This window comes from Notamacropus eugenii, chromosome 3 (assembly GCF_028372415.1).
Source record: "Notamacropus eugenii isolate mMacEug1 chromosome 3, mMacEug1.pri_v2, whole genome shotgun sequence".
NCBI classification, from domain to species: Eukaryota; Metazoa; Chordata; class Mammalia; order Diprotodontia; family Macropodidae; genus Notamacropus; species Notamacropus eugenii.
In genome coordinates, this window is record NC_092874.1 from 287,614,237 (window position 1) to 287,642,074 (window position 27,838).

A 27,838-nucleotide genomic window follows, 5' to 3' on the forward strand; every position below is an offset into this window, starting at 1 on the left:
GGCTCCTTTATTTCCTATAGTCAGCACTACTAAATGCTTTTGGAATGAATCTGCTCAATTCAACCAACTGATCAATCAACAAGTATTTATTACACACCTTGTTATGTACCAGGAATTGTGCTAGATGCTGGGGACAGAGGATATTCAGCAGCATGGTGGAAAGGGTTTGGAGTCTGGAGAGCTCTGGTTTCAAATCTGACAGTAGAGATTCCAGTGATACAGAAGAGGAAAAAGCCCTGGGTCTCAATTACTACCTGGCAAATAAATCACTTTACTTCCCTGGGCCTCAGTTTCCCCCCTGAGACTAGATGGCCTCTGAGGTCCCTCTAGCTCTGAATCAATGATCCTATGACCTATTTCTTGTTTCCTAAGCTTCAGGTCCCTCTCGGTAAAAAGAAAGGGGCGTTGAACTAGGTAGCTCGAGATCTCGGAGCCTGTCACCTTGCCTCAGTTGCCCCACCTGTAAATTGGGGCAATAAGAGCACTCACCTTCACAGGGCTGCTGCGAGGCTCAAAAGAGACCATGTCCATAGAGTGCCTTATCCTTAAAACCCTAACGACCTTGAAGGCTCTATCTAGGTCAATGTCAATGTCAGCAGCTGTTACAGTTGCTTCCTCTCTACTTTTCTCGGCTCCAGCAGCCACGTCCTCCTCTTTCCGCCTGGGGGCGCCAGAGCTCAGAGGCCTAGTGGGGGTGGGGCGAGCCCGAGCGCCGAGCGCGCACGCGTACACGCATGCGCGGTCGTGGGCCTTCTGCATCCGGGTCGCGAGCTGGCGGTACCTCCGTGCTCAGCCCGTGGCTGGCATGGCTGGGCTAGAAGAGCCGGGAAACGGCGGGCGGGGGCGCGCGGCCCGGAGGGGGGGCCCCGGCGGCGTGAAGACGGCGGTGTCGCGCGAGCTCCTGCGTGCGGGCTGCGCAGGCGCAGGCGGTGAGTGCTGGCCAGCCGGAGGGAGAGGGGCTGGGAGGAGGGACTGGCCCTGGGGCTTTACTAGGGTAGGGACGCTGTCCATGGGGGAGTGGGGGGGTGCCGCGGGCCCCGGGAGCCCCAAGGGGTTAAAGGATGTGTCCACGGTCACTTTGTTATCGTGGGCAGAGGAGTGACTTGGACCCGGGGCCCTCGATTGTGTGATCGTGACACCCCCTGTTCTCAGGCCCCTCCCAGCCCTGACACCTCCTGTCCTCAGGTCCCTCCCCCCTCTGACATCTCCTGTCCTCAGGCCCCTCCCCCCTCTGACATCCCCTGTCTTCAGGCCCCTCCCCCCTCTGACGTCCCCTGTTCTCAGGTCCCTCCCCCCTCTGACATCCCCTGTCTTCAGGCCCCTCCCCCCTCTGACATCCCCTGTTCTCAGGTCCCTCCCCCCTCTGACACCCCCTGTCTTCAGGCCCCTCCCCCCTCTGACATCCCCTGTTCTCAGGTCCCTCCCCCCTCTGACATCCCCTGTTCTCAGGTCCCTCCCCCCTCTGACACCCCCTGTCTTCAGGCCCCTCCCCCCTCTGACATCCCCTGTTCTCAGGTCCCTCCCCCCTCTGACATCCCCTGTTCTCAGGCCCCTCCCCCCTCTGACACCCCCTGTCTTCAGGCCCCTCCCCCCTCTGACACCCCCTGTCTTCAGGCCCCTCCCCCCCTGACATCCCCTGTTCTCAGGTCCCTCCCCCCTCTGACACCCCCTGTCTTCAGGCCCCTCCCCCCTCTGACATCCCCTGTTCTCAGGTCCCTCCCCCCTCTGACATCCCCTGTTCTCAGGTCCCTCCCCCCTCTGACACCCCCTGTCTTCAGGCCCCTCCCCCCTCTGACATCCCCTGTTCTCAGGTCCCTCCCCCCTCTGACATCCCCTGTTCTCAGGCCCCTCCCCCCTCTGACACCCCCTGTCTTCAGGCCCCTCCCCCCTCTGACACCCCCTGTCTTCAGGCCCCTCCCCCCCTGACATCCCCTGTTCTCAGGTCCCTCCCCCCTCTGACATCCCCTGTCTTCAGGCCCCTCCCCCCTCTGACATCCCCTGTTCTCAGGCCCCTCCCCCCTCTGACATCCCCTGTCCTCAGGCCCCTCCCCCCTCTGACATCCCCTGTCCTCAGGCCCCTCCCCCCTCTGACATCCCCTGTCCTCAGGCCCCTCCCCCCTCTGACATCGCCTTCCTCAGGCCCCTCCCCCTGACATCCCCTGTCCTCAGGCCCCTTCCCCCTCTGACATCCCTTGTTCTCAGGTCCCTCCCAGCCCTGACCTCCATCTCCTCAGATCCCTTTCGGAGAAGGCTGCATGATGTAAACACTGACTAAAAATGAGGAGCTTGGATTCAAATCCTGGGTCTGCCCTAAGTTGGCAGATGGCCTTGGACAAGTCCATGCCACACTCCATTCTATCACGGTCTCCTCAGTGGTTCAACCTCTAACTTGTTGAGACCTTAGAAAGAGAAGGGGCTGGGGGAGGGGCTGGTTCATCTGGGATTGGGGTGAGCCCAAAGGGGAAGGGTCTCCCCATCCCTTCCCTCCCCTTCCTGGCTCCAGTGGACCTGAAGAATCCGCTTTTTTTGCAGGGATTCAGGACACACTGCTCATCAGCTCCAAAGGCAAGAGCCGAGGCTTGAAGACCATCAAAGTGGAGAGGAGCAGCGGTGAGTGCGTCCGTGGGCCTGATGCGCTTTCATCACGATTTCTTCTCTTTAAGCTGGGAACTTCTACCTCTGTAGAATGAGGACCTGTCATCATCAGTTGGTGTTGGAATGGCAGCAGGAATTGAAGCGGGATCAGGGTTCTTAGCCTGGAGTCCTTGATCTTGTATGACTGGTTTCCTTTAAAATACTATGTATTTTACTTGATGCATTTAAAGACACGATTCTGAGAAGGGATCGACAGGCTTCCCCAGGCCTACTGCCAGAGGGATTCCTGCCCCAATAAAGGTGAACAACCCCTGACCCAGATGATTTCTAAGGGACCTTATGGCTCTGAGCTTCAATGGGTCTCCCTTGATTGCAGGACTGTGTGGACTGAATTGAACAACGTTCTAGGTGCCTCCTGTGGGCAGGGGCCCTGGGCTAAGTCTCCAAGGAACCAGAGCTAAGAAAATGCCAGTGCCTGCCTTCTAGAAACTTACCTTCTATGGAAAGTAGGTAAGATGTACACAGACAAGCATGATTCAGGAGAAGGAGTGAATCTGAAATCACTGTGCCCCTATCAGGCCCCATTGGAAATCCCAAAGTTTCCTACCTCTTGCAGGGCATGAGATGTTGGGACGGGTTAAAAAAAAGTGCTTTTCTTTTTTTTCTTCCTGTTTCTGCTTTTTCTTTGGTAAATTTTATTTTTATTTTACACTTAAGTACAAAATGAGAAAAGAAAAAAAATGCCATGACCACAGCAGACCATAAGAGATGATTTAATATAAAGCAATAAATTTCCATTTTAAGAAAAGCTATATAAAAATACTACACATTGTTTTCAAACTACCCAGCTTTTCTGTGCTTCCTTGTTGGTTTTCTTTTGTTGTCTGCTGTGCACTTTTTACTTGATTTTTTTCTCCCTCCCTCCTCCCCTGCCCTAAAGACGACTGCATTTAAGCGTGGAGATACATATGTGTGTGTATGTATGTATGTATTGTACACGACATATGTATATAGACACACATAATACATGTTTACATATATACACCTATAAACATATACGTATATGCTCATACACATACATGTGAGACTTACTATGCTTACTCCCTCCTGTCATCTGTTCCTCTGAAGATGGAGAGCAGCTTCCTTCCTAAGTCCAAGTTTTTGTGGTGGCAAAGAACTCGAAATTACAAGGATGCCCATCAGTTGGGGAATGGCTAGCATACGTTCATGATAGAATATTACTCTGCTATAAGAAGTGATGAGCTCAATGATCTTAAAAAACCCTGGAGAGACATCCATAAAATAATGAAAAGAGAAATGAGCAGAACCCAGAGAACACTGTATACAGTAGCAGTGGTTTAGTTTTAAGAACAACTTTGAGCAGCCAAGTCTTTGTGATTATCATAAATACCCAAATTAACCACAAAGATCTTGTGAAGGAAGATGCTGTTTGGATCCAAAGAGGACTATTGCTGTGGGGTAGGAAATGATGAGCAGGGTGATCTAGAAAAACATGCTGGATGGCTCCCAAAGCAGGTGCAAAGCATTATGGGGAGAAACAAATAGGACTTTTTTGGGGGGCAGGGGAAGGAGGTGTTCTTGGGGTGCTTGTTCCTCTAAGGGTAGGCAGCATGAAACGTTCTTTGCCTCCTTCATAAGTCATATATTTTATTTTTTTCATCTCTTCTGGTTGAATATGAGGCAGATAGCAGAAGGAGACTGTGGTGGGGCAGCTAATAATATTGTGTCCTACAGACTCAGTTTTTGTAAGGGATATGTAATTGCTTTAAAAGAACCCTTCTCCCCATGACATTTGATTTTTCACAGGTGTGACCAACCATGCAACAGGGTGGAGTTTTAACAGAACTAAAACATCATTGTCAGGATTCTAGGAAATCTCTTTTTCATTGTGCTACAGTAATAGACTATATTCAACACTCCTCATTCTCCTCCAACCAGAAACATACTCACTCATAGACTTGAACATTAATATCCACATTTCCATGTCAGATCACACCCATCCATGAACACTCATAATGAATGTTTATTAAGCTCTTAATTGCAAGGCCTTATGCTCCATGTTGGAGGGATATACACATATAAGCTGTCTCTCAAAAACTTACCCATGTATTGAGACAAACAGCCACCTTCCGCACCCGCTTTCCAAAGCAGGCCTATACAAATTAACTTTCTTTTTTTCTTTAACAGATTTTTCTCTAAACTTAGTAACAGAATTCAGATAAACAGGCAATAATAGATAAATTTGCCAGTTCCAAACTTTTTGTGATTTCTAACTTTAAATAATAATTACATCCTGTTCACTTAGGTCTACGTCGCCTCCTGATTTGCTTAAAAGACCAGTTTTCTTAATGCTTTTTCTTTTTACATTATAGTCATTTTCAGATTCCAACACTCCTCCCACCTCTTTTTGTAACAAAGGAAAAAAGCCAGTGAGTCAAAACCAGCTGACTTGGTGACTACATTTTGTACCCATAGCTGCCCACTTCTCCAAGGCAAGGAGACCAGGGCATTTCCTCGTCTTTTTTTCGGGGTCACAACTGGTCACGGTATAATCACACATATTTCAGCTGTGTTTTAGCTTTCCTTTTTACAGTCATACAGTTATTTCTTAGGTTTACCTTATTTTACTCTGTATCAGTTCATGTGAGCCTTCCATGTTTCCCAGAATTTCTTTGTCATTTCTCCTGGAGTAAATCTTTGTTACATTAATATACTTAAAATTTATTTAACCATTCCCCAGTTGATAAGCATCCATTTGGTTTCTACAAAATGAATTTTTTTTGTTTTAAAATTTTTTTAAATTAATATTTTGTTTTTATACCACCTTCATTTCCCAATGCTATCTTTCCCAGAGACCCACTGAATTCATCAAGGGAGCCCCACAACAGTATATGTAGTGTTCCATACCCATAGTCCACCACCTCTGCAAAGAGAGTAGGGGGGACATTTTCTTACCTCTTCGTTTTGACCAAGCTCTGTGTATGTGTTTGAAAGTTCTTCCCAAGTCCATCATTGTAGTTGTATGTGTTAACTTAGCTCATTTCACTGAAGGGGGTCATACAAATTCCAGCATTTCTCTGCATTCTCATATCTAACATTTCTTCCAGCACAGTAGGATTCCAGTCCCACCATACCATAGCTTGATCAACTGTTCCTCAGTCTTTTGGTGCTCACTTTGTTTCCACAAATTAATTTTAATGATTGCAAATTGAAAAGGCCGAACGAGCAGAATGGGGAATGCCCTGTGACCAACCAGGCTAGAGGCAAAGTGAATGGGAGGGAATTCTAGGGATGATTTATGAGTGACCAAAGAACTCTTGGGAGACTTGAAACTTTGGAATTAATTAAGTCAAATGTCAGCAGTTGTTAAGCAAGTTTAGTTGGTTGTATCAAGGGTCAGGGTTCAGTTTTTTTAACTTTATAAGTTAAGTGTTCGTTTTTTCCACACAGCTGTAAACCCCCCAGGTTAGCTTTCATTGTAAGCACCTCATTAGATCAGGCCATCTTTAGAAATCTTTCTTGTTCCTCTCAGAGAAAGGGAAGGAAGGACTTCTTGGAGAAGGTGGGAGTTGAATGGGGCTTTGAAACATGACCATGGCTGCGCATAGGGCTGGGCCATTGCAGGTGGAAGGGGAAGGTAGAATGATTTGGGTCTTCACATGTATTTGTCAATCTAGAAGACACTCAACAGTGAAACACTTTAAAATGAATCTGTTGGGTGCCAGGATGAGAAGTGAGCTCACCCCCATGTCAATGCCATCATAGCTCATTGAACTAACCAGTCAGCTTCATTGTTAATGGGTCGGTACAGTAAGGGATCTCTGGTTTTACCCACATCCCACAGCTTTTCCTGACTCCAGCTTCTGTATTCTGTCCGCCTCACTGGGATGTTTCATTGTCCTTTTAGTCTCATCCTTTTTAACATCTAGAAAGAAATTAGAAATGTGCCCATTCTGGTTTGTGGTGTTTTGACCTTCAAAGAATAAATTTATCCTAATTTTGACTTCAAAGCTGATTGAAAATATTTGAAAATTGAAAATATCTCTGTGGCTCCTGAAAGAAAACTTAACATACTATGACTTGTCACATTTTACATACTTTGTATGTTTCTTGTATTTTTTTTCTTATCTATGTACATTTTGTTTTTCCCAATAGAATGTAAGTTTCTTGAAGGCAGAGAGAATTGTTTGATTTTGTCTTTGTACCCCCAGTACGTGGCTCATACTAAGTGCTTAGAGTTCTGCATTTAAAGTTGAAAAGAAAGTTCGATTTTTTTAATAAAATATTTTGACATCCTTAAATTCTAAGAGAGTTCTGAGAGAGACAATTTAAGCTTGTGAGGTTTGGGCAGATCGTGAAGTTGTAAGTCACTACTCACTTATTATGCACATAGCCCTTATGCCACCTTTTTCCCCTCCTCCAGTTTTAGAAAGAGTGAAGGACTTCCTACCTCACATCGAACAAGCCAACAAAAAGCTGAGAGAGGAAATGGTGTCGGGGCCCCCAGGCCTGTTCAATATTGAAAACATAGAGGACTCCCAGGAAAAAATAATAGAAATGGTAAGAACACTTGGGGTGCTTTGGCTTTGGTGAAGCAGGACCATTGTTGTGCTTGGTGACTTTGGAAGTCCAGAGATTTGGGGTTGTGTTTGGCATTGGGACCTCTGATGTTTAAAGGCAGAGAGGTCCCATGGATGGAACATTGCTTTTTGGATTCACATCCCACTGCAGGGTCTGGGATGCTGGGGAAGGGAGTCCCTTGGCCTCTCTAATGGAGGCGTGGCCAGAAGCCTTGTGCATATTAGTGCACTTTTAAGATTCATGCCGAAGCATTGGCTGTTTGTATAAGGTTAGTATCAGGCTTGGAGATATCAGAGTTAGACCAAGTGCTGATTTCTGTATTGTGTACTGAAGCAAACTTTCTGCATGAGTCTTAAAAAAAAAAAGCCTTATGCAGTTATCTCTAAATAACAGTAACACAGATACACATTTATTGACTATTTATACTAAAATATGAATTCTGCAGATGGTACGTCCTAACAGCTTGTCAGTTAGTTATTCCTTTTCTGAACCTGTTTGTTATGGTTGTTTGTTTGTAGCTGCTTCTTTTCCTCTAGTAATCAACATATATACTGTCTGGGGCTCCTTTCTTGCTTGGCATTGTTTCATGTCAGCCTTTGCAGACATCTTTATAATCCCTCGTGTTCTTCACTTTGAAAGGCCTGGCGGTATTCTGCTACATAGAGATAACTTGATTTATCAGGCTTCTCACCAACTTTGGGGCATTTTGGTTTCTAGGTCTTTGCTCCCAAGATAAGAACATCTCTGAGGTGATAGCCCTTGGTTTTTTGTTTTGTTTTGACTTGATGGTGACATTTTGGGGGAGTCTGGGACATCCAGGGAGGGGATCCTGGGGGTCAAAGGATAAGAGCCTCTTTGTGACCTTGGTGGCTGTGATCTATCTTCCAGGATGTGGCTGTGGTGGAGGTGAGCAGCTCTGATTCCGAAGAACTCAGTTCAGGAGAGAGTTCTGAATCTGAGGATGAAAACAGCATCGCTGGAGAGGTCACTGTGGAGAATATTAAGCTTCCTAAACCGAGAGGAAGAAGAGGCAAGATAGAAGTTTTGGACACTTGAACCACTAAAGGGATGAAGCCGCCGTCTCAGGCCCCACGTCTGCCTGCTCATGCGCCCTGCGCAACACTCAGATGACCCAACCCCTCCGGCTCCAGGGGATCACTTGCGTGACTAATCATTGTCTGTTCTGTGGGACATTTGCACTGCTTCTGTATGTGTTGTATATAGTTCACAAGGGTTATGTGTGAAAGTCAACTTTTCTGACCCCCCACTCAGTGCCCGTCATGGAAATGAATGGAAAGAAATAAATGTTTTTAAAATCAACAAACGTTGAGTTTTTCTTTCTGTTTAGAATAACTGATGGCAGAGATGGAAGGAAACTGAGAGGTGATTGAGTCCAGCTCTCTTATTTTGCTAAGGTGCAGTGTGGTGACATGACATGTAAAGTCACCTGTATCCTGACTACAAGTCCGCACTCCTTCCACTGTGCCTCAGAGCAGGCTCCATGATGTCACATTCCAGATTGGATTGACACTCAAGCATCCTTCAGTCACCCAACCTCGGAAACTCTGAGTCATCCTCAACTTCTCCCTGTTCCTCATCCCCAGACACTTCACCAACAGGCTGGAGAATTCTCCCTCCACGACCCTCTGGCAAGACCACCCCCCTAGGTCAGGCCCTTGTTCCTCCCTAACCTGGTCTGGGCTAATAGCCTCCTGATGGGGCTCCCTGCTTCTAGTCTGTCTTTGTTACATTAGCCAGTCGTCTTCGTAAGGCACACGTTGGATCATGTCCCTCCCTGACTAAAACATCTTCATGGCTCCCTGGTGCCTTCATGAACTTGTTTTTTAAAGTATTCTGATAACACATTTGCATTGTAATCCTATGCTTTTATGCACTTAAAAACATTCTGATTGCCTGTGACATACAAAAGGTTAAGAAGCCCTGGCCTGCAGGATAAAATAAAAACTCTTTAGCCAGTGTTTCAGATTCTCCACAATCTGGATCCCACCAACCTTTCCAGCCTTATTTTGTACTATTTCCATGAGCTCTGCACTCCAGCCTAACTGGACTATGAGCTCTTCTCCAGCCACCATGCATTTATATAAGCAGTTCCCCTGCCCTGGTACACATTCCCCTTTCTGCTTCTCAGAATCTTTGACTTCACGCATTAGCTCAGGGGCTTCTCTCCTGTGAAGCCTTCCCTGATCCATCTTGTTAATATCCTTCCTAAAATGTGGATCCCAGCACCAGAGACACTTCCTGACTATGTGTCCATGGGCAAGTCACCACAGACTCATTTTCTTATTGATAAAATGAGCTAAGTGGCCTTTCTAGCTCTGAACCCGGAGCCCTAAGAACCCGATACTATAGCTGGGGTCTGGGATCTGAGGGCAGAGTCCACTGGGCTCTTGCCTCCCTGGTTCAAGCTGGTATGCTTTGAGGCACCCTCCCAGGTTGTTATAAGTAAGAAGCATTTTGTAAACACAATTAACCATTAGCTTAAAAGCCCAGTAACTTTCCTCTGTCTCACATTGCCAACTCATACTGAGCAGTTTACCAAAATTACCCAGTGGGTCTTTTTCCTCCAAATGAAATTATTGTCCACTATTGTATTCCTGAGCCTATACAAGGAGGGTAGGTGGCCCAGTGGAACTGATCCTCACAACCCTGAGGTAGGTGCTACTATTCCTTCCATTTTACAGGTAAAGAAACTGAGGCAAAGGTTAAGTGACTTGCCCAGGGTCACACAGCTAGTGTCTGAGACAGGATTTGAATTCAGGTTTTCCCAACCCTCAGACCAGCACTGTATTCTCTTCAGAAAACTTGTATTTCTCATTGGTTTATGTCATCAAAATGGGTCTGAGTGGTCCATTCCTGTGGATTCTAATTCATTTGTAGAATTTCAGGCCAGGAATTCCTACCCTGACCTTGGCTTTCCCTAAATCTAAAGATAGGTCAGGAAAAATTCAGCTCCTGATGCTAATGAGTAGAAGGGAGCAATTTGTTTCCCTTCTTTTCATGTCATTTAAGAAAAGGGAGGAAATTTACCGGAAGAAGTGAATTCTGTGCATTGAGATGGTAGTGATATATAAATATTATATTATCTGCCCTCCCCCACCTTATCCAAAGCTAAGTGCTGATTAAACTATTCTAAGACAAAAGTGGCCTAAGGATTTGTAATAACAAGCATCCCATCAGCCGGCAATTAAAAAGTGCCATCAGTTTTGGTTATTGCTTTCTGCCTCATTCGCTTCTGGGAGATATGGGTGAACCCCTTACTCATGGCATCTGGTGATAGGAATGGAATCTCAAAATCTGTGAGTTCTTAAAGGTCAGGAGGGGATGCCACAGGAATCTGGGCATCAGAAGCCAGGCTGAGGGTTGCAATCACCCCAGCACCTCTGCCTTGGAGAGCAAGAGGATCTTGGCATCTCATGCCCAGCAGAAACTCATTTGGCAACAATTTGGCAACTTGGTGAAATTAATGCTATGTAGGAACTAAGCTAAGTTTTGTGCCTACTCCTCTAAAGACCAAGGTGGTACAGGAAAGATGCCCCAGAAATACTGAGGGAAATGTTTATTATATCTTTGAAGTAAATTTTCATTTGTAAAAGCTGTCTGATATCAAGTGGATAAGTAGAACTGGGATCCTAGTCACTGACCCTGACAATGTGGAGGGAATAGCTGAGGGGCTCAAGCCAATGTCAGTAGAGAAGAGATATCCCAGTCCTTCAAGGTGTCCCTCTGGAACTCCAGCTCTGAGAGTGAACCAGAGCATATACACTAGAGAAAGTAAAGATGGCCTAAACCATACTGGGAGGTCCAGGTAATATATTCATTTCATCATTTAAATGGTCTTGGAGAGAAAATAGCTTTAAAAAGCATTAGGAAGTCACTCCTACCAATGGAAGGTTCACATTTGACATTTTAGGATTCTACTGTCTGTCTGAGTTACTGTGCCAGGTCTTGGAGATACAAAGGAGAAATAAATGCCCCTGCATTCAAGGAGTTCACGTTCTCCTGTGGGTGAAGATGGAACCGCTTCATTTTTGTTGACTGATCATACATCATAGTAAGGACCAAGATTGTTGTTTTTTCTTCATTCTCAGAGAGGACTGTGACGTCAGGGAGGTGATGCCTTGACTTGTAAGTGACTTGGATTTAAGTGAGGCAGGGCTGTGCAAAGTCACCAGCATCACTTTCTCCCTCCAGAGCCATCTGGGTCTGGTGGTGAGATAGAGATTAGCACTCCTGCAAGGACTGAGAAGAAGTTTAGGGAAGCAGAGAGGGGATCATGGAAGTGTGTGTATTCATCCTTCATTGCTGAAGAAGATCATGCCATCAAAGAAATAATGACATGACTTGCACTTGACTTTGTTTTGAGTGAGGGAGGGCTGTGCAGGTCATCAGCCTCACTTCTCCTCCAGAGCCATCTAAATCCAGTGACCAGATAGTCATCAGGATGACTGGAGATGACCCAGGATGAGGCAGTTGGGGTTAAGTGACTTGCCCAAGGTCACACAGCTAGTGAGTGCCAAGTATCTGAAGTAAGATTTGAACTCAGGTCCTCCTGACTCCTGCACTGGTGCTCTATCCACTGCACCACCTAGTTGCCCCATGGAAGTAAGAACAGTTCTAAGCAATGGGAGGTCCATTTTAGATTATGGCCCAAGTAAAATGAAGGTATAAGTCAAGGAACTGGAGTTGGTTGGTGAGCTGAAAGAGAAGGGTTTTGGGGAAAGGCATTAAATTAGGCACTAGACTCCTTAAGAAAGGAAAAGTGTAGGCTGTTGCAGTAAGACCAGAAAGGCTGCCCTGGCTGGTGATTCTTAACTTTGTCTTCCTCCTCCCTCTGCCCCAAGGGCTCTGGGGATAGATTTCAGGGTGTACATGAACTTGGAAAACGATTGTCATCTTTTGTATGTGCCAAAAATCTAACTGAAATGGAGCATCTCTCTGTGAGAAATGAATATTTCTCTCTTATATTTAATAACTATTGTATGGGAACCAAGGTTTTTCCCCTTTTCTACTTCCTCATCCAGAAACCAGTATGGGAAGTCTCTCTTAGAGATTTACCCAGACCAAGATCTAATTAGACAGTAAAAGAAATTCTAAGTATGAGCTAATGGATGTATTCCTGCTTGTTTTTTTACTGACAGGTCTGGGGAAAGATTGATTCTCCCTCTCATCAAGACAGGTGACATGGAAATTGATGTCTCTTTGACCAAGATTTGAGTGACCAAATCATGGACCCCAAGACCTTCATTTTAATACAGCCCACACCTATCTTTGTGTTAACCAATCCAAGTTGATTGTCACCCCCAAGGGACACCTTCTCTTTGAAGGGCCTATAAATTGTGACCCGACCACCATTACGGTTCTGTGGTCTAAGGAAGACAGCCAAATGACCAACCTAACTTTTATTAATAACTTGCTGACTTTATTAATGAAAGGATTAAATTACCCAGAAAGTATGTATTAAACCTTTTTAAACATCACATTTCCAAGGTATGAAGGTAGGCAACAAACCTCAGTTGCATGAACAGTATGCATAACTGTCACTGGAGAAATCACCTGACAGTTGTGGCAAATATCTCTAAATATTATTTGCACTCATCTCTACTTGGAAGTTACTATAGTTATTAGACTCCCACCACTCTCCCTGCCCAGATTACACATGATCAGTTTTCCTGCCTAGACATTGCCTTGCAATAGAATTGGTTTTCCTTGTGATCCTATGTTATATATTACATCTTTTAAAACCATGAGTCCATACACTGCACTTCTGTGCCATGGCACAGAAAAGGTTAAAAAACCCAGAGCTAGATGGAGTGAAACTCCAAGGAATGAAAGCAGCTGAGGGAAGATCAGGCAAGCCCCTCTCTCTCCCAGGCCCTGTGTGATGGGGCCTGAAAGGAGATCCAGCTTCTGAAGGCAAGGATCAGGCAGGCAGTGCATTTGAAAGGGAGCCAGGTTATTTTGGTCACAATGCCGAGGACTTCAGAAATACTAGGAACTTCATTGTTGCTTGCTCTCAAAGAGGCTCATGACATCAGGAAGGTGATGCCATGACATGCATGGGAACTGGATTTAAGTGAGGGAGGGCAGTGTAAAGTCACCAGCCTCACTTTCTCCTCCAGAGCCATCTGGGTCCAGTGGCGAGATATAGATCAGAACTGGAGAAGACTCAGGATGCAGTGGGAAAACCTCGATCTTTAACAGGTGTCAGCTGGAACTTTATAAAAGCCTACCGAATGAAGTAATAAAAGTAGCTAAGGTAAAGGGATATCTGTTGATGGAGATTCCTGTCTGTGATGGCTAGGCAGGAGGGAGAAGACTCAGGTGACCTGGGAAGAGAGAGCAGCAGCATCTTTGTCTCAGGCGAAGGGTGACCAAATCCTAGGTCACTGGTAAGTGCCATTGGCTGGGGCTCTCACCCTTGGGGTCCTATGATGGAGGGAGGAATTAGTTGTTTTCTCTCAAACATCAGTCATGAAGGGAGTTTGGAAAGTATTTTGAGGTCAGGAAAGTTCGTTATTGGTCCCTAGGGACCAGACAACTTACAAGATGGCAGAGGATGATACCCAGGCAAAAGATGATCTAACCATGGAGTGCTCAACACAACAAAGATTCTGATTTGTAGGTTTATATGATCACCATTCACATTCTTTATTACTGCTCATTAGTACCAAAGAGGTAGAAAATATTTTTTAACAACTTAGTGTGTGGATTAGATTCTACAATCTGTACAAATCATACAAAAGTGATATTAAGGGCACTTTGTCAATTGGTGAACAGTTTTATGGTACCATAAACTGTGAATGAATAAGACTGAACAAGGCTGGATTGGTTTTTAAAATTCAAAGAACCTGAAATCCCTTAAAAATGTGTTTAATGTACAACCTTGTAGAAATAAAATCTCTCTAATTAGTTATCAAGTGTAAAAATATTAAAAAATATTCAGGCTCACACCCATGCAGATGAACAGGAGTAATCAAAGGAAATTTGTCTGTCTGTCTTTTTTGTTTGTTTGTTTGCTGGTTGATTATGTTTATTCCAAGAGGACTCCCAGGAGTCCTGTCAAGCTCTGGGTAGAGAACACAGTGATGGAGATGCCTCTAGAGGGATGCTAGAGCCGGTGGTGATCTAATATTCCAGAGTGACTGCCTTTGTTTTCAGATACTCGCGGAGAGCCTCTTCACCTGGAGGGGATGATACCAGTTAGTGGTGATGTATACTTTTCTCTCAGATAGGTACTATGTATATGTATATTATGTATGTATATTAGATATATATATTTAAAAAAAAAAGATGGTGGAGGGTGGGGGCAGAGCAAGAAAATAAAAGCTTCCCAGATCAGCTTTGAATTGAGATTCTTCTTCCTTCTCTCCCCTCTCCATCCTGAACTTCAAGCTGTATGGTGATAGGGCACGAGTTCTTTGCTTTTTTGGTGTTCTGCTCCCTTCTGGCAGCCAGTCTGCTGAAGACTGACCCCTTCTCAGAACCATCTTTTTAAATGCATAAAATGAAATGCAGAAGACTACAAAGGAAAACAATTCTACTGAAACAGAGTTACCAAAGTATTTTTTAAAAAAGTTCAAAGCTCCCAGATTAACAGCTTCTGGTCTAGGCTGTTCTTACAAGTCAGGGAATCCATGAGATTAAGATCTTGGGATCATTGATTTAAAGTTGGAAGAGGTCGTGGAAGCCACTGAATCCTATTAACCTGTGGGAACCAACTATTCCCCTTTTACAAAGAAGTTGTTAAGATCCTCCTTTCTTAGAACTAAGTCTGATTATACAGGACTCAAAGAATATTAGAGGAGCAAATAAAATTTTGCTAATCTAGGGTATCTTTACTCTACCATGGGTGACATCAACCTCCTCAGAGATGTCACATTTACATAGCATATTAAGGTTTAGAAAAGTTCTTCAAAAAAAGAAATACATCTTTAGAATAAGGAAAATCTTTTTTTCCCAACCAATGGTATGTGGAACAAGTGATCTGTGTTGGAATCACAAAAGGTAAATTATGCTGAAGAATAATTTAATGGCATCTATTGAAAATCTGTGCTCAGGGAGAAGTGGCCATCCCAGTAAAACATGGATGTGTGTTTTAATTGCATCAACATGACTTCAATTGAATGCAAGCTGTTCTGTTTGAAGGACACAATGGGAAAAATGTACCTGTTGCCCAAGGTGTGGTAATGCACTGTTGGAGGTGAGTTTGGGACACTGTGACCTGCTTCTGGTTCACAGTCAGTGACCTGTGTTAACTCAAATCTCCACAAGGCAATCAATATTTACTCCTGGTGCTTGGTCATTGCCCATGGCCATTCTTTTTTTTATTTTCTACCTTCCAACACAGTGAAAATGGCAAAGGCCAAGCTGAGGGCCAATTAAAAGAAAAAAAGATTTCTAGTCTTTCCATCTCTAAAACAGGTACAGTCTTTTCCTCTTGGGCTTAAAAAAAATTAATCGTCATTTCAGAGTGCCTTTAATCCTATATGTAACTTTCAACAGTGCTTCTTCCTAGCTTGGTGCAAAAACCCTTAGAAAGGACTCTAAATTTTCTCAAAACAGACTTAGAGTCTTGTACGACAGGTTAAGTGAGGCATCAGGAGCCTTACCCAAGTCTTTGCCAAAACCAGACTGTTTCACACCACCAAATGGAGCTGCCACATCCGTCTTGTTGTAGGTATTAATGAAGACTGTCCCTGCTTCCAGCTTTTCACTCACATACATAGCTTTGTTTATATCTCTGGTGAAAACCCCTGAAGCCAGGCCATATTCTGTATTATTTGCCCGTTGCAACACTCCATCGATATCCCTGTAAGATTTTTTTTAAAGATCACTTTTCTTCATTAAATATAACACATCTGGCTTCTTAATGTTTTCTATAAGCTATTTCATGCAGCATAAACCATAAAATTATTTTATAAATGAAATTTAATACTAAAAAAGACCCCATGGTTACAAGGCATTCAAGGGATAGGGACTGTACTTGAGCAAACTCCCTCTGCCAATGCAGGTTGGCACCTGAGCTGCATCTTCCAGTCTCAGAGAGCTACATGTGGCATTAAGGACTTAAGTGGCATGCCAAAGGGTATCTGGAGGTGTTGGAGGTAGGACTTCCATCCAGATCAACTCTCATGCATTCAAGGCCATTAAAAATCTGGGCCCCAACTTAAGACTATCAATGGCATATATCACTTAATGAAACACTTTGCTCACAGCAACCTCTCTATGAAACCTCCACTTCAAACAAAATGGCATACTCACTTTCCATAGAAAATTGGGTCATCTCTGCCTGAAAGTACCTAGAGGGGATGAGATGTCTCCATAGAAGAGTCCATGGAAGAGGTACTGACTAAGAAGGGAGAGGTCACTTATGGGAAGGGTCATAAGGCAAAAGTTCATAGCAGAGGTCACACAGGAGCTGAGTTTTGGAGGAAGGGTAGCAAAGGGATGGCAAAGGGCAGACAGGATGCATTGAAAAGTCATAATTGAGTTTGACTTGAAATGCAGAATATAGAAAAGACAGAATGTGATGAGATGGGAAGGTTCAGCAGGATCTATTTTGTGCAGAGCTTTGAATATCAGGTTATAGAGTTTGTCTCTTACTCACTAAGTCATGGGAAGTCCCTGAAAGTTTTAGAGCAGGGGGACAGGTCAGTGGTAGAAAGGAGGGTCTAGAGATAGACAGTTAGATGGCATAGTGGGTACAGCACCAGGCCTGCAGTCAGGAAGACCTGAGTTCAAACCCAGCCTCAGATACTTCCTAACCGTGTAGCCCTGAGCAAGTCACTTAACCCTCTTTGCCTTCTGTTTCCTTATCTGTAAAAATGGGCTGGAGAAGGAATTGTCAAACCCTTCCAGTATCTTTGCCAAAAAAACCCCTAATGGGATCACAAAGATTCAGACACAACTAAAAATGACTCAACAACAACAAAGATAGAGACACCAAGCAGGACTTCAGAAGAATCCAACAGAGCAGAAATGAAGACCTGAACTAGGCTGGTAGCAGCAAGGGTACAAAGGAGAGACTACAGAGGCTGGGTCAACCTGAACTTGAAAACTGGTTGGATGTAGGATGCAAAGGAAAAGAGAAGACCAGAAGGTAACTGAGAATTTATGACTCATCAGCAAAGTGGTGGCAGACTTTGGCTGATTTTGAACACAGTGCATGTGAGGGGATGGCAGGACAGCCTGGTGGCACATCTAGCTGACCATTGGATGTAGTGGTCAACAAAGCAAGAAGACAGAAAAGGCCAAAGTTAGAGCCTTGGGGCATAACCACACTCAGGAGCTGGGAGGAGGAAGAGAAACTGGGCAAGGATAAAAGAAAGTGAAAAAAGAAGTGGGAAAACCTGGGAATCCAAGGACCAGAGTGGTCGGTGATATCAAATGCTGCCAAAAGACCAAGGAGAATGAGACCTGAAGAAAGAAAGGCCCTTGAATTTGGTGATACATCATTACTGGTTTGGGGAAGAGCAGTCATGGTAGAGTGGTAGCTAGACATTGGATGACAAGGGGACTGAGGAGGGAATGGGGAGAGAGGAAGTAGACATTCTTCCCAGGAGTTTAGCAGTAAAGAGAGGGAATGATGAGTTGAGAAAGGCAGCAAGATGCAGGCTAGGGTGTTTGGGGACCTCAGTGAGACCTGAGCTAATTTGAAAGCTAAAGAGAAAAAGCCAATAGAGAAACATGAGACACAAAGTAGAAAAGGGATAAAGGTAGGATCCAGGGAGCCAGGAATAGATAGGATCAAGGGCACAGCTCTGGGATGGAGAAGGATCAACATACTCATAGAGGAGAGGGAAAGAAGAGACTTGGATGGGTAAAGACGGAGCTTTTGGAGTGTGGAAGAGGAAGAGGGTTGAGGGAGCTCACATCAGACATCCTTGATTGTTCAGTAAAGTAGGAGGTACTTATATGATGAAAAGAGAAAGGGAATGGGGAATTGGGGCAGAGGTTTAAGGAGAACAGAAAGTCAGGAATGGTTGATGTGGTGAATCTGATGGGATGATGACCAATAAACCCTTCCCTGCAGCAGTCAGGGTCTGGGGGAGATCAGAAGGTTGCCATAGTCATCATGGTCTGATTTCCTCCAGCAGCCCTCAGTAATTCAAGGCCACTGTCACACTCCACAGTGGAAGCCTCTGCCACACAAATTGCCATATGTGAATAATACTGTGGCAAAGAAAAAAAACCAAATTAAAATCTAAATTTAATTGAAAACAGCAAACATACCCATTTTTAAATTTAGAAATGACCATAACAGGCCCAAAAGATTCCTCTTTGGCAAGGTACATGTGGTCTTCAACATCTGTGAATACAGTTGGCTCCATAAAAAAACCTAATCCAGAAAAAGAGATATATAATTACCAATATGGCCTTAGTAATTCTCAATTTACATTCTTCCCACTTAAATATAATAGGGATCATAAAACTATATATCTTACCCTTTTATTTTTTTAAAAAAACCATTTCAATACCATGTCCCAGCTTCAGTCTCACTTAGGAACCTACCTCAATGATTGGGGACTCCTCACTCTAGAAGATGTAATATTCACCCCTATAGCTTTCCCTTCCTGGCCCCCCTTTCCCTTCTCCCATTGAAGAACTCCATTTAGGGCCGCCATTTTGAGAAGTGGTCCAGCCTGGCCAACAGCCTTCACTTCCTTCCTTGCACCTGGCACCTCTTAAGTGTTTCATCAATGCCTAGTTGGGTGGTAGCATCATATTTATGTTTTCCAGTTCAGAACAAAGATATTGGGCCAATTCCACCTTCCAAGACACAGGTCTTATTTTGGGGAACAGAATTTTATGTTTCCCAGGTAATAAGAATGCCCCAGATCAGGTTGTATGGATGTTATGTGGCAGGTACCAGATGTTGACAGTCAAGAAGTTGAAACAAAAGCTGGGCTTGAGTTTACTTCTACTACTTATGACCTGAGTGACTTTGGCTCACCCGCTCAGCGTGAGGTTTAATTTTCTTATCCATAAAAATGAGGAGGTTGGGCTACAGATGTAGAGTCCCTTCCAATTCCAAACCCTCTGTTCTTTGTGTTTTATAGGCTCACATCCAATGTTTTATTGGAATCTCAAAACAAGCCTGTAGGATGGGTAGGATAAGTATCATTCCCCCCATTTAAAAAAAAAAAAAAGAAAGATCATGAAAACTGTATTTCCTAGGCATTAAGGGATATAGCCAAGAGATAAAAGAATAGAGCTGAGAAATCAAGTTGAGTCCACAAAGTTTTCCCTCTCCCATATGCCAGGAGCACCATCATTTCTGGACCATGTGTGACAAGGCTGCGATGATGTGTTCATGTCCATTTCACATTTAGGAAAAAGCATGCTCTAAAACTCTGGCCTATAACTAAAGATAAGGCGGGCACAGTGCTTGTTATTACCAGGCCTGGACACTTGTCTTCCTCCATATACCAAAGTGGCTCCTTCTTTCACTCCCGTTTCACAGTATTGTAGAAGTTTTTCCAAATGGGCCTTGTGATTCTGGGGGCCGTGATCCGTGGTTCTGTCCAAGGGGTCGCCGATTTTCATCTTTTTTATTTCTTCTACCTGTGGATCATCCACAGTTAATGAAAGACAATTTGTAATTTGTAAAACACAAGTTGTGTTTTCTCTGAAGTTCAAGCCTTTAAGAGGAACAAGTTGTTTATTTTTTTGTTTTTTTTACTAACAAAGGACACTAACAAAAGTGTATTTCCACCAGGCTACATGGTAGAAATATTTTTAGGTCTGACATATACCTCAATACCGACAATCTAAAATAATAATGATAGTTAACATTTATATGGTGCTTACTATGTGCCAGGCAGTGTGTTAAGCGCTTTATATTTATTTTATCTCATCCTCACAACAACTCTGGAAGCTAATTGCTATTGTTATCCCCATTTTACAGATAAGGAAACTGAGGCAAGCATGGGTCACCCACCTGGTAAGTGTCTGAGACCAGATTTGAATTCAGGTCTTCCCAACTCCAGGCCCAGCAACCAATCCTCTATGCCACTTGGCTGCCCTTCTGTCTTCTATATGACACATGGTGGACATCATCATGGCCTTCAGTGGGTAACACTGTACTAACAATGTGAAAAGCCTTGTCCACTAAGCCTACCTCATCAAATGTAGAATAAGGGTGTTGGACCTAGACCAACTTAAGATCTCTTTAAGGTTCTTAATTTCTGTTTCTCAAGAAAAAAAAAAATTTCCAACCACTCTCTTATAATTCAGAACCACTTGTGTTACTGCCTTGAAATATTTGGTTTAAAAAATACAGTATATGTAATATTATTATCTTAATATATTAATGTCATAAATATTAAAAATTAAAAGTACAGTATGAATAGAAAGTATAGGATAAAGGAAATATTGCTGAAAAATATTAGTTCATGCGAAAAAGGACATAGGAGTTTTAACAGATGACAAGCTCAAATATGGCTCAAAGATGTGGCTGCCAAGCAAAACAAAACAAACTCTAGTATAATCACAGCCTTAATATTAGAAATCTGGTGTCCGGAAGGAGGGATATGGTGGTTCAGTTGTACTCTACCTTAGTCAGATCACAGCTTGGATTTATTTTTTTAAATCTAGATACATATTTTAAAGATGGCATTATAAACTGGAATACATCCAGAGAAGGGTGATTAGTATGCTAAAAGAACTCCAAACCATGCAGGGTCAAGAATGGTTGATAGATCTGGGGATAAGGCCACTGGATGACGCTGTAGTGGATAGAGTGCTTGGGTTGGAGTCAGGAAGACTCATCTTCCTGAGTTCAAGTCTAGCCTCAGACACTTACTAGATTTGGGGATATTTAGCCAGCGTTAATGACATTTCTGTTGCACCCAGAGAACATTTCGAATGTCTTACCACTCGTTTCACAAATTCATCATGAATGGATTCTTCTACAAATAACCGGCCTGCTGCAATACAGTTCTCTCCCTTGTTGAAATACACAGCTCCCATGCCCTTAGAAAAAAGAAAGGAAAGGCCTTTTTTATACTAAGGATGCTTCCTTGAAACTATATGTGAGAATATGCTAAGTATTTCTCTGCTTATACCACAGTTATTGGGTTAGCTATTAATTAGACTGGGGCCTAGAAACAGCATTAGGCTATTTATTCATGCCCTGACACATGAGTTTTATTTAGCGTTATATTTTTCCCCTCCTTCCTTCTCCCCTTTTACTCATTAGCACTTCTCGTATTGTGTTTGATAACTATAAATTCAGATAACCATTTATTAAAGTTTGGAGAGGCTGAGTTTTGCATCCGTAGAGGACCTCTTATGAACGAAATAGGAATCCTTGAAATACTAAGATACACAGGGAAACAAATTTTGTAAATGGCTTGGTGCCTTTTAAGCCATGTGAGTTTAGAAAGAAAAACTGAGGAGAATTCTGATTTCAAGTTGATGTCCATTAATATGCTTAAGATAAAAGTTGCCTGGAATGGCAAGGTTTTCAAATATGGCGGAACTCCAGGCCTCACCTAAGTGCTAAAATCCATTTTCCAGTATATTTCTTCCAGGAAGTCTTCCTAGACTAAATAAAAAGAAAAGGTTTGATTCCTGGACCTTTTGTGTGCTGATTCCAAACTCCTTTGGTTTGGTCCTTCTAGTTCACAGATGCCTATGTCGTCTGTTTTGGGTTGTGAACCACTTGAGGGCAGGTATGACTTTTTGGAGGGATACTATACATTCTTGCTTCTAAATCCACTTGAATTATATATTTCTGTAGACCATACAATACTGGAAACTCCTTAATTCAGAATTACATTTCCTAGATTGATCTTATATTCATTTATCATGAGTAATTCCGAGGATGGTTGTTTATTTAATGAACATCTCTGCACTGGGATGGGATTCTGTTAAAAACACTTCCCTGTGATCAGTGTGTGACCAGCTGACAAGCTTCTCTCCCTTCTCACCCCTTTGCAATTTTTTACTTCTCCAATACTGTTCCTGGTTCTTAGAAAGTCCCTTGCATATATTGTTGTGAAACTCAGAAGGGAAGAGAGATGTACCAAAAGGATTATGAACATGTACCTACCAACAATGTGTATAAACATTATGTTTTTGGGTTTACTGCATTACTGGCCCCATTTAAAGCAACCTTCAACTTCCTTCAACTGTTAAGACTTCCCTAATCTGGGACACAGCACCCCAGCAATATCAGCCAGTCAAGACACCGAGGCAGGGATAGATGGGCACATTTGCCCAATTTAGTCAAAAGGTTACTCAGAGTTAGAATGGCAGAGAATTGCCCAGACCTTCCCAGGACTAAGAAGAGGGCTCCTTCAGAATCTGTGCTCCTGTGCTTCTGTAGGTCTGTCAAACTTTTAACTCACCTCTGTAAGGAATCAAGCCTATTTCTACAAAGGCAAAGAACGCACTTCACTAATTCAATATAGTGCCTTCTCCCCAGAAAAGCAATATTCCCGCAGCCTCTGGATAAATGCTCCCCAAGGTGAATTAAATACTGTACTGACTGCTTCCAAATTCCACTGCTGCACAGATTTGCACACAAGTTTACCAAGGACAAACTATGTTCTTGGATTAGAAAACCAATTTTTGAAATTTTACAAAAATGAACTTTTTTAAATAGCCTTTTACTCCCACCCAGTAGAAAGCACGTCATACTACGCCCTTGAAATGTAACCAATGCCAACTAGACAGCAGGCTCATTAGGATTGGTCCTCTCTTACCATTCTCACAGCTTTGTCAAGTTCACAGTCACTGAATATGATCAGTGGGGACTTGCCACCAAGTTCAAGGGAAACTTTCTTCAGGTTACTCCCAGCACAGCTTTGGGGAAAGATGGGGAAAAAAATGAACATTTCAGACCCATCAGATCCTTCTTCCTTCTTCCATCTCATCCCTTAGTTTAGTTGTTGGGAGAAATGGTAGCTACCTGATGGCTAAAGCTTGGGAATGACTGGTACAACGAAGGCCATGTGCATTGGCAGAGGCCTGAAAGTGTCATTCGTGAGACCCCTGACACCTACAATCCAAGGCTTTGGCCTCTCATTTCTTAGTCCTGAACGATACTTTCTAATGTGCATTTTCCACCCTCCTCTGGGTCCATCTTTGCACTGAAGTCACCGAACATGAAGGTGTATCCAGGGGCTGCTCCCTCTCCCTCTGGGTCATAGCCCACTACACTGAAAGCCACAGGAAGGAGGTACTTGTTCTATTCTCTGGCCTTCTCTTCTGGAAAGCTTATTAAAGAAAAAGCCCAGGGATATATGTGTAACCTGAGCTAGCTGGTTAGAAGATAGGAGATCAAAAGAGAAATGGACTTCTCTCCGAACTCCAGAAGATTCAGTGGGAGATGCTGAGAAGTGGGAAACACATGGAACATAAATGATTATGGACTGACTATGGAGTAGACAACACACTTGTTCAAGTGGTCTAAGAAAAGGGTTTTTCCAGTAACCCTGTACAGACAGAATTTGTGTGGAAGGTGGCACCTTGGGTCTTAGTTATGTAAAAAAAAAAAAAAAAAAAGGAGTTAATAGACCAGAGGCACCATGGGTTCCCAGTACATGAAGGCGCTGTATAGCACTGTCACCCGGACATCTGGCAGGCAAGCGGCCTCTGAGGTTCTCCCTCCCTCCTGCCCCCACCCAAGCTGCATGAGCCAAAGGGGCTAGTTTAATGCACTCTGAAGACATGACATTCCTGTTGATCAGGCATCCCACCTCTTCATGATCTGCTTGCCAACTGTTGTGGAACCGGTGAAGCCAAGTTTGCGAATGTCTGGGTGTTCAGATAGGTGATGTCCAGCTAAGCCACCTGCAGGATGGAGAACAAAGCCCAAGTTATATAATCATTCTTAAATTCTAGTTGGGGTAAAGGGAGATCTGAATGAAATCACAACTTAAATTTAAATAAAGTTAAATCTGGTAAACATGAACTAATTTTTTTTCTATAAGGCAAAAAATAAAGGGAGTAGAACATACTTAGGACTCGGTTGCCTGAAATGACATACTTTTTATTTGCTATGGAACTTTATTATAATTCTTCTGGACTATTCTACCCCCACAAGTATTTCTAAATGGGGTATTATTTTCTTTTCCATTTTGCATTTAGATCAAATTCCTGCCTCTAATCTCAAGGCTGGGCATTTCCAACAGGTCCAGAGAAGGGTGATCAGACCCCTCTATTAAAAAGCATCTTGTCTTGTCCTCCATTCTCGAAGAGGACTGATGACACTGAGAGTGATGTTTTGACTTGCACGTGAACTGGATTTAAGTGAGGCACAGCTGTGCAAACTCATCAGCCTCACTCTCTCCTCCAGAGTTATCAAAGTTCAGTGGCAGGACAAGTCAAAACTGGCCACAGGCCGGGACGTAGTGATTGTGGCCTTTGTAGTGTGCCGCATGTTATAGTGCCCAAGAGAGCCGAGAAGACCTAAGTTCAGGTCTTCCTTTGTCTCATTATTAGCTCCATAACCCGAGGAAACTCACTCATCCTCTCTGAAACCCTGGCATCTCTATGACATGCAACTTTAGAAGGTGCTCTCTTGCATAGGTAGAGGGAGGGGTTTTTTCATCCAGTAGTTCCTCATATAAATGAAATCCTGGGTCCAGTCCCTATCCCTAGCCTAGCCCTTATGAATCTGCTGTTCAGTCATTTAAGTCAGCTTCTGACTCTTCATGACCCCGTGGGCCATAGGGTTTTCTTGGCAAACATATTGGAATGGATCGCCTTGATCCACTGGAGAATGAAATGACAAACAGGTTAAATGACTGCCCAGAATCATACAGCTAGAGTCTGAGGTCAGCTTTGAACTTGGGTCTTCCTGACTCCAGGGCCAGCGCTCTGTCCACTGAACCTAGCTCCCCCTATGAATATCCCCTATGAACACATTCTGTCACACAGTATGTACCTTGAAGGAACAATCTCCATTCTGTGATGGCTATTTTGAGCTTTAAGGTCTCAGATTAAACTATATGTAGATGTGGTTTCTCCTGCTTTTTGTTTTTACAAAAATATTGACTTCTAGGAACAAAGGATATGATCTTAATGAGCTCCTTACCGACTACTAGGCAGTTTATAATGAGCTACAATTTAGTACTCCAAAACGATACGTACTGCTGTTCAGAGTAAACAAGCCCCATTGCATGTTTGTTAATTTAGGGAAATAAAATAATATTCTTCTATGGAAAAGTGGAAAAGGAAGAGCGTTTGATTTCCCGTGGGTTGTCTGTCAGTTCTCTGGCTTCTTGGTTACAAAAGTCCCCAGGGGACAAGGGTCGTCTTTACTGCCCTCATTAGCAGCAGAAAGAGGGTAGTAGTAGTAGTAGTGGACTTGGGCTCTATAGATGACCCAGAGCAGTGGGCACCGTTGGATCTGGACCAGCAGCATTAGAATGAACTGGGTCAGAGCTTCACTGCCCTGTTCCCATGTGACTCCATGACAAGATTGGCCGGAGTCACAAGAAGTAAGACAATCTCCATCAATTTGAGTCTTACAGTAAAAGTGATCTTCCAAGTCTTAATGTTAAGGAAGGTTTTTTTATTATGCTACAAACTGAAGGAAATTTCTTCTTGCCTTGGTGGTCCTTAGGTTTGAAACATTCTGGGTACAAACTCTGCACTGGTGAAAATCTAAAACGAAACGTTTCACAACTGGCTCTCCAGAAAAAAAAAAGCGTCCTTGACAACACTTTTAAGTTTAATCTGCATTATTAACATTTGCTCCATCACTTTCTTAAGGCTAGACTGCAAATGTTCACACTGAAAATTTAATAACCGGCTCTCCCAAGTAGAGCTTCCCTCCTTCTCCCTCTTCTGAGGCATTTCTGTAGGTGTTAACGAGTAAACTGTGCTTTGTATCTCAGTCTCCTGGTTTTAGTTTCTTTGGCTTTTCTTATCACTTACTGTTACAGCAACACTGAGCACTCCCACAGCAGAGGGGCTGTTCTCCAGCCCAACATTCCCATGTGGGATTGCTCCATAGGGTTACAGGAAAAACACAAAGATCCTGCTGGTCCCATCCCATTCCTTATGGCAAAATGACTCGGGAAAGTGGGTTTTACCTGAGCCAGGAATGATATTGATCACTCCCTTTGGAAAACCAGCCTTAGCGGAGAGCTCTGCAAATTTTAAGGCTGTCAGAGGCGTAACCTAAAGGAAAACAAGTCCAGTTAGACCTTGACTGTCCTGCTCCCTAGACTGAATGGAACACAATTCTAGGAAACTCTACCCCAAACTGAGCACCTGTGGGTTCTGTCACAAAATTCACAGGGGCAAAAGCAACAACGCAAGGAGATTGTGTCAGCTCCAGCAAGGCTGCTTTCTCCAGTTAATATCTGTCTGGGGGCTGAGGTGCCCGATCTGGAGACAGCGGGTCCACCTGATTGGCCTTACTGAGCCAAGCGAGGAGAAAAGACTTGTCTAAGGGCATGAAGGTAACAGTAAGAACAGGTCACCTTTACACGGCACTTTAACCTTTATTTAAAAAAACAAAACACTCCATCACAAAAGTGAGGTGCTAGTCCTGTTAGATTAGGAGACTGAGGTTGAGTAATCTGTTCAAGGTCAAAAAGACATTAAGATTCAAAGCCAAGAAATGGGGTTGGGGGACACCTTCCAATCCAGCACTTTTCCCTACTGCAATAAGGGAAAATAAAGTGATAAAAAAGTTTATTTATCACTTTAAGGGTTGCGAAGCATTTGACAAATATCTCATTTTACCCTCAGGACAACCCTGGGAGGAGGTATGTTCTATGATTATCGTTATTTTACAGATGAGGAAACTGAGGCAGAGATAAGTTAAGTGATTTGCCCAGGGGCACACAGTCAGTAACTGTCAAGAGGAGGACTTGAACTCAGGTCTTTCTAGGCTCCAAAGCCAGCTCTCTACTAAGGCAGAGGTTCTCAAAGTTTGGTGTAGGGACTCCTGGGAGTCTCTAAGGCTCTTTCAGAAATCCTGCAAGTTCAAAACTACTTCCATAGTAGTACTCTCCCCTTTAGGGAACCTGGCACACATGAGGTACTTAATACATGTTCACTGATTGACTGAACTAACCTGTCATCGTGAGTGTGAGCATGAGGGGGTGCTACACTTGCTTTATAAAAGGAAGAGGCACAGGTTTGAAAGATCCTGGGGTACCTGGATAGTTCAGCAGTCTGAATGATTGGCTGAGATTTGTTCACACAAAGACTGAGGGCCTGGAGTTAGGAAGACCTGAGTTCAAATCTGTCCTCTGACACTTATTAGCTGGGTGATCCTGGACAAGTCACTTCGTTTGCCTCGGACTATACTATGAGGATAAGAGAAGCTCCTGCCTTCCAGGGCTGTGGTGAGGATCCAGGGAGATAATAGCTGTAAAGCACTTGGCCTATGGTAGGGACTACAGAAATGTTAGCTATTATCATTCGGAGATTCATATCTAAACAGGAAAAGACTAAATGGAAGTAGAATGCCTATTGTTTAGAGGACAATAAGGAGGTACCTAGGCAGCCCATACAGACAAATGGAGGAGCTCATTCTGGTCACTGCCAAAGGGCACTAGCCTGGGCTGAGGAAGCCCCTGGTTCGTGACCTGCTCCTCCAGTCACAGAAGTACCAGACCAGTATGTTGGCTGGACCTCAGCCTTCCCTTTT

General features: G+C 43.7%; 2 protein-coding genes across 3 annotated transcripts in view; one reads left to right on the top strand and one right to left on the bottom strand.

The window, feature by feature from the left end:
- The first annotated feature begins 700 nt into the window (after positions 1-700).
- On the top strand, positions 701-8,521 carry NOPCHAP1 (NOP protein chaperone 1). Its single transcript, XM_072655802.1, has 4 exons — positions 701-929; positions 2,533-2,610; positions 7,040-7,176; positions 8,086-8,521. The coding sequence occupies exons 1-4, from the start codon at positions 806-808 to the stop codon at positions 8,251-8,253; spliced, it is 507 nt and encodes a 168-aa protein (XP_072511903.1). The 5' UTR covers positions 701-805; the 3' UTR covers positions 8,254-8,521.
- Positions 8,522-13,841: 5,320 nt separating this feature from the next.
- Positions 13,842-27,838, bottom strand: part of ALDH1L2 (aldehyde dehydrogenase 1 family member L2) — a 58,021-nt gene continuing 44,024 nt past the window's right edge. For both annotated transcript variants that reach the window (XM_072655804.1, XM_072655803.1), the window contains exons 16-23: positions 26,268-26,355; positions 23,925-24,018; positions 22,929-23,028; positions 21,094-21,192; positions 19,617-19,782; positions 18,451-18,556; positions 15,828-16,027; positions 13,842-14,399 (exon numbers count right to left, since the gene is read on the bottom strand). In XM_072655804.1, the coding sequence (XP_072511905.1) occupies positions 14,344-14,399; positions 15,828-16,027; positions 18,451-18,556; positions 19,617-19,782; positions 21,094-21,192; positions 22,929-23,028; positions 23,925-24,018; positions 26,268-26,355 (909 nt within the window). In that variant the 3' untranslated portion in view covers positions 13,842-14,343. The remainder of the gene's footprint in view (positions 14,400-15,827; positions 16,028-18,450; positions 18,557-19,616; positions 19,783-21,093; positions 21,193-22,928; positions 23,029-23,924; positions 24,019-26,267; positions 26,356-27,838) is intronic.

What these genes read in the sequence shown, in the direction of transcription:
- NOPCHAP1 (XM_072655802.1), top strand. Translation starts at nt 806, where the DNA reads ATGGCTGGGCTAGAAGAGCCGGGAAACGGCGGGCGGGGGCGCGCGGCC. An exon ending in CAAAGTGGAGAGGAGCAGCG is followed by an intron (nt 2,611 to 7,039) that starts GTGAGTGCGTCC and finishes CCCCTCCTCCAG; the next exon opens with TTTTAGAAAGAGTGAAGGAC. An exon ending in AGGAAAAAATAATAGAAATG is followed by an intron (nt 7,177 to 8,085) that starts GTAAGAACACTT and finishes TCTATCTTCCAG; the next exon opens with GATGTGGCTGTGGTGGAGGT.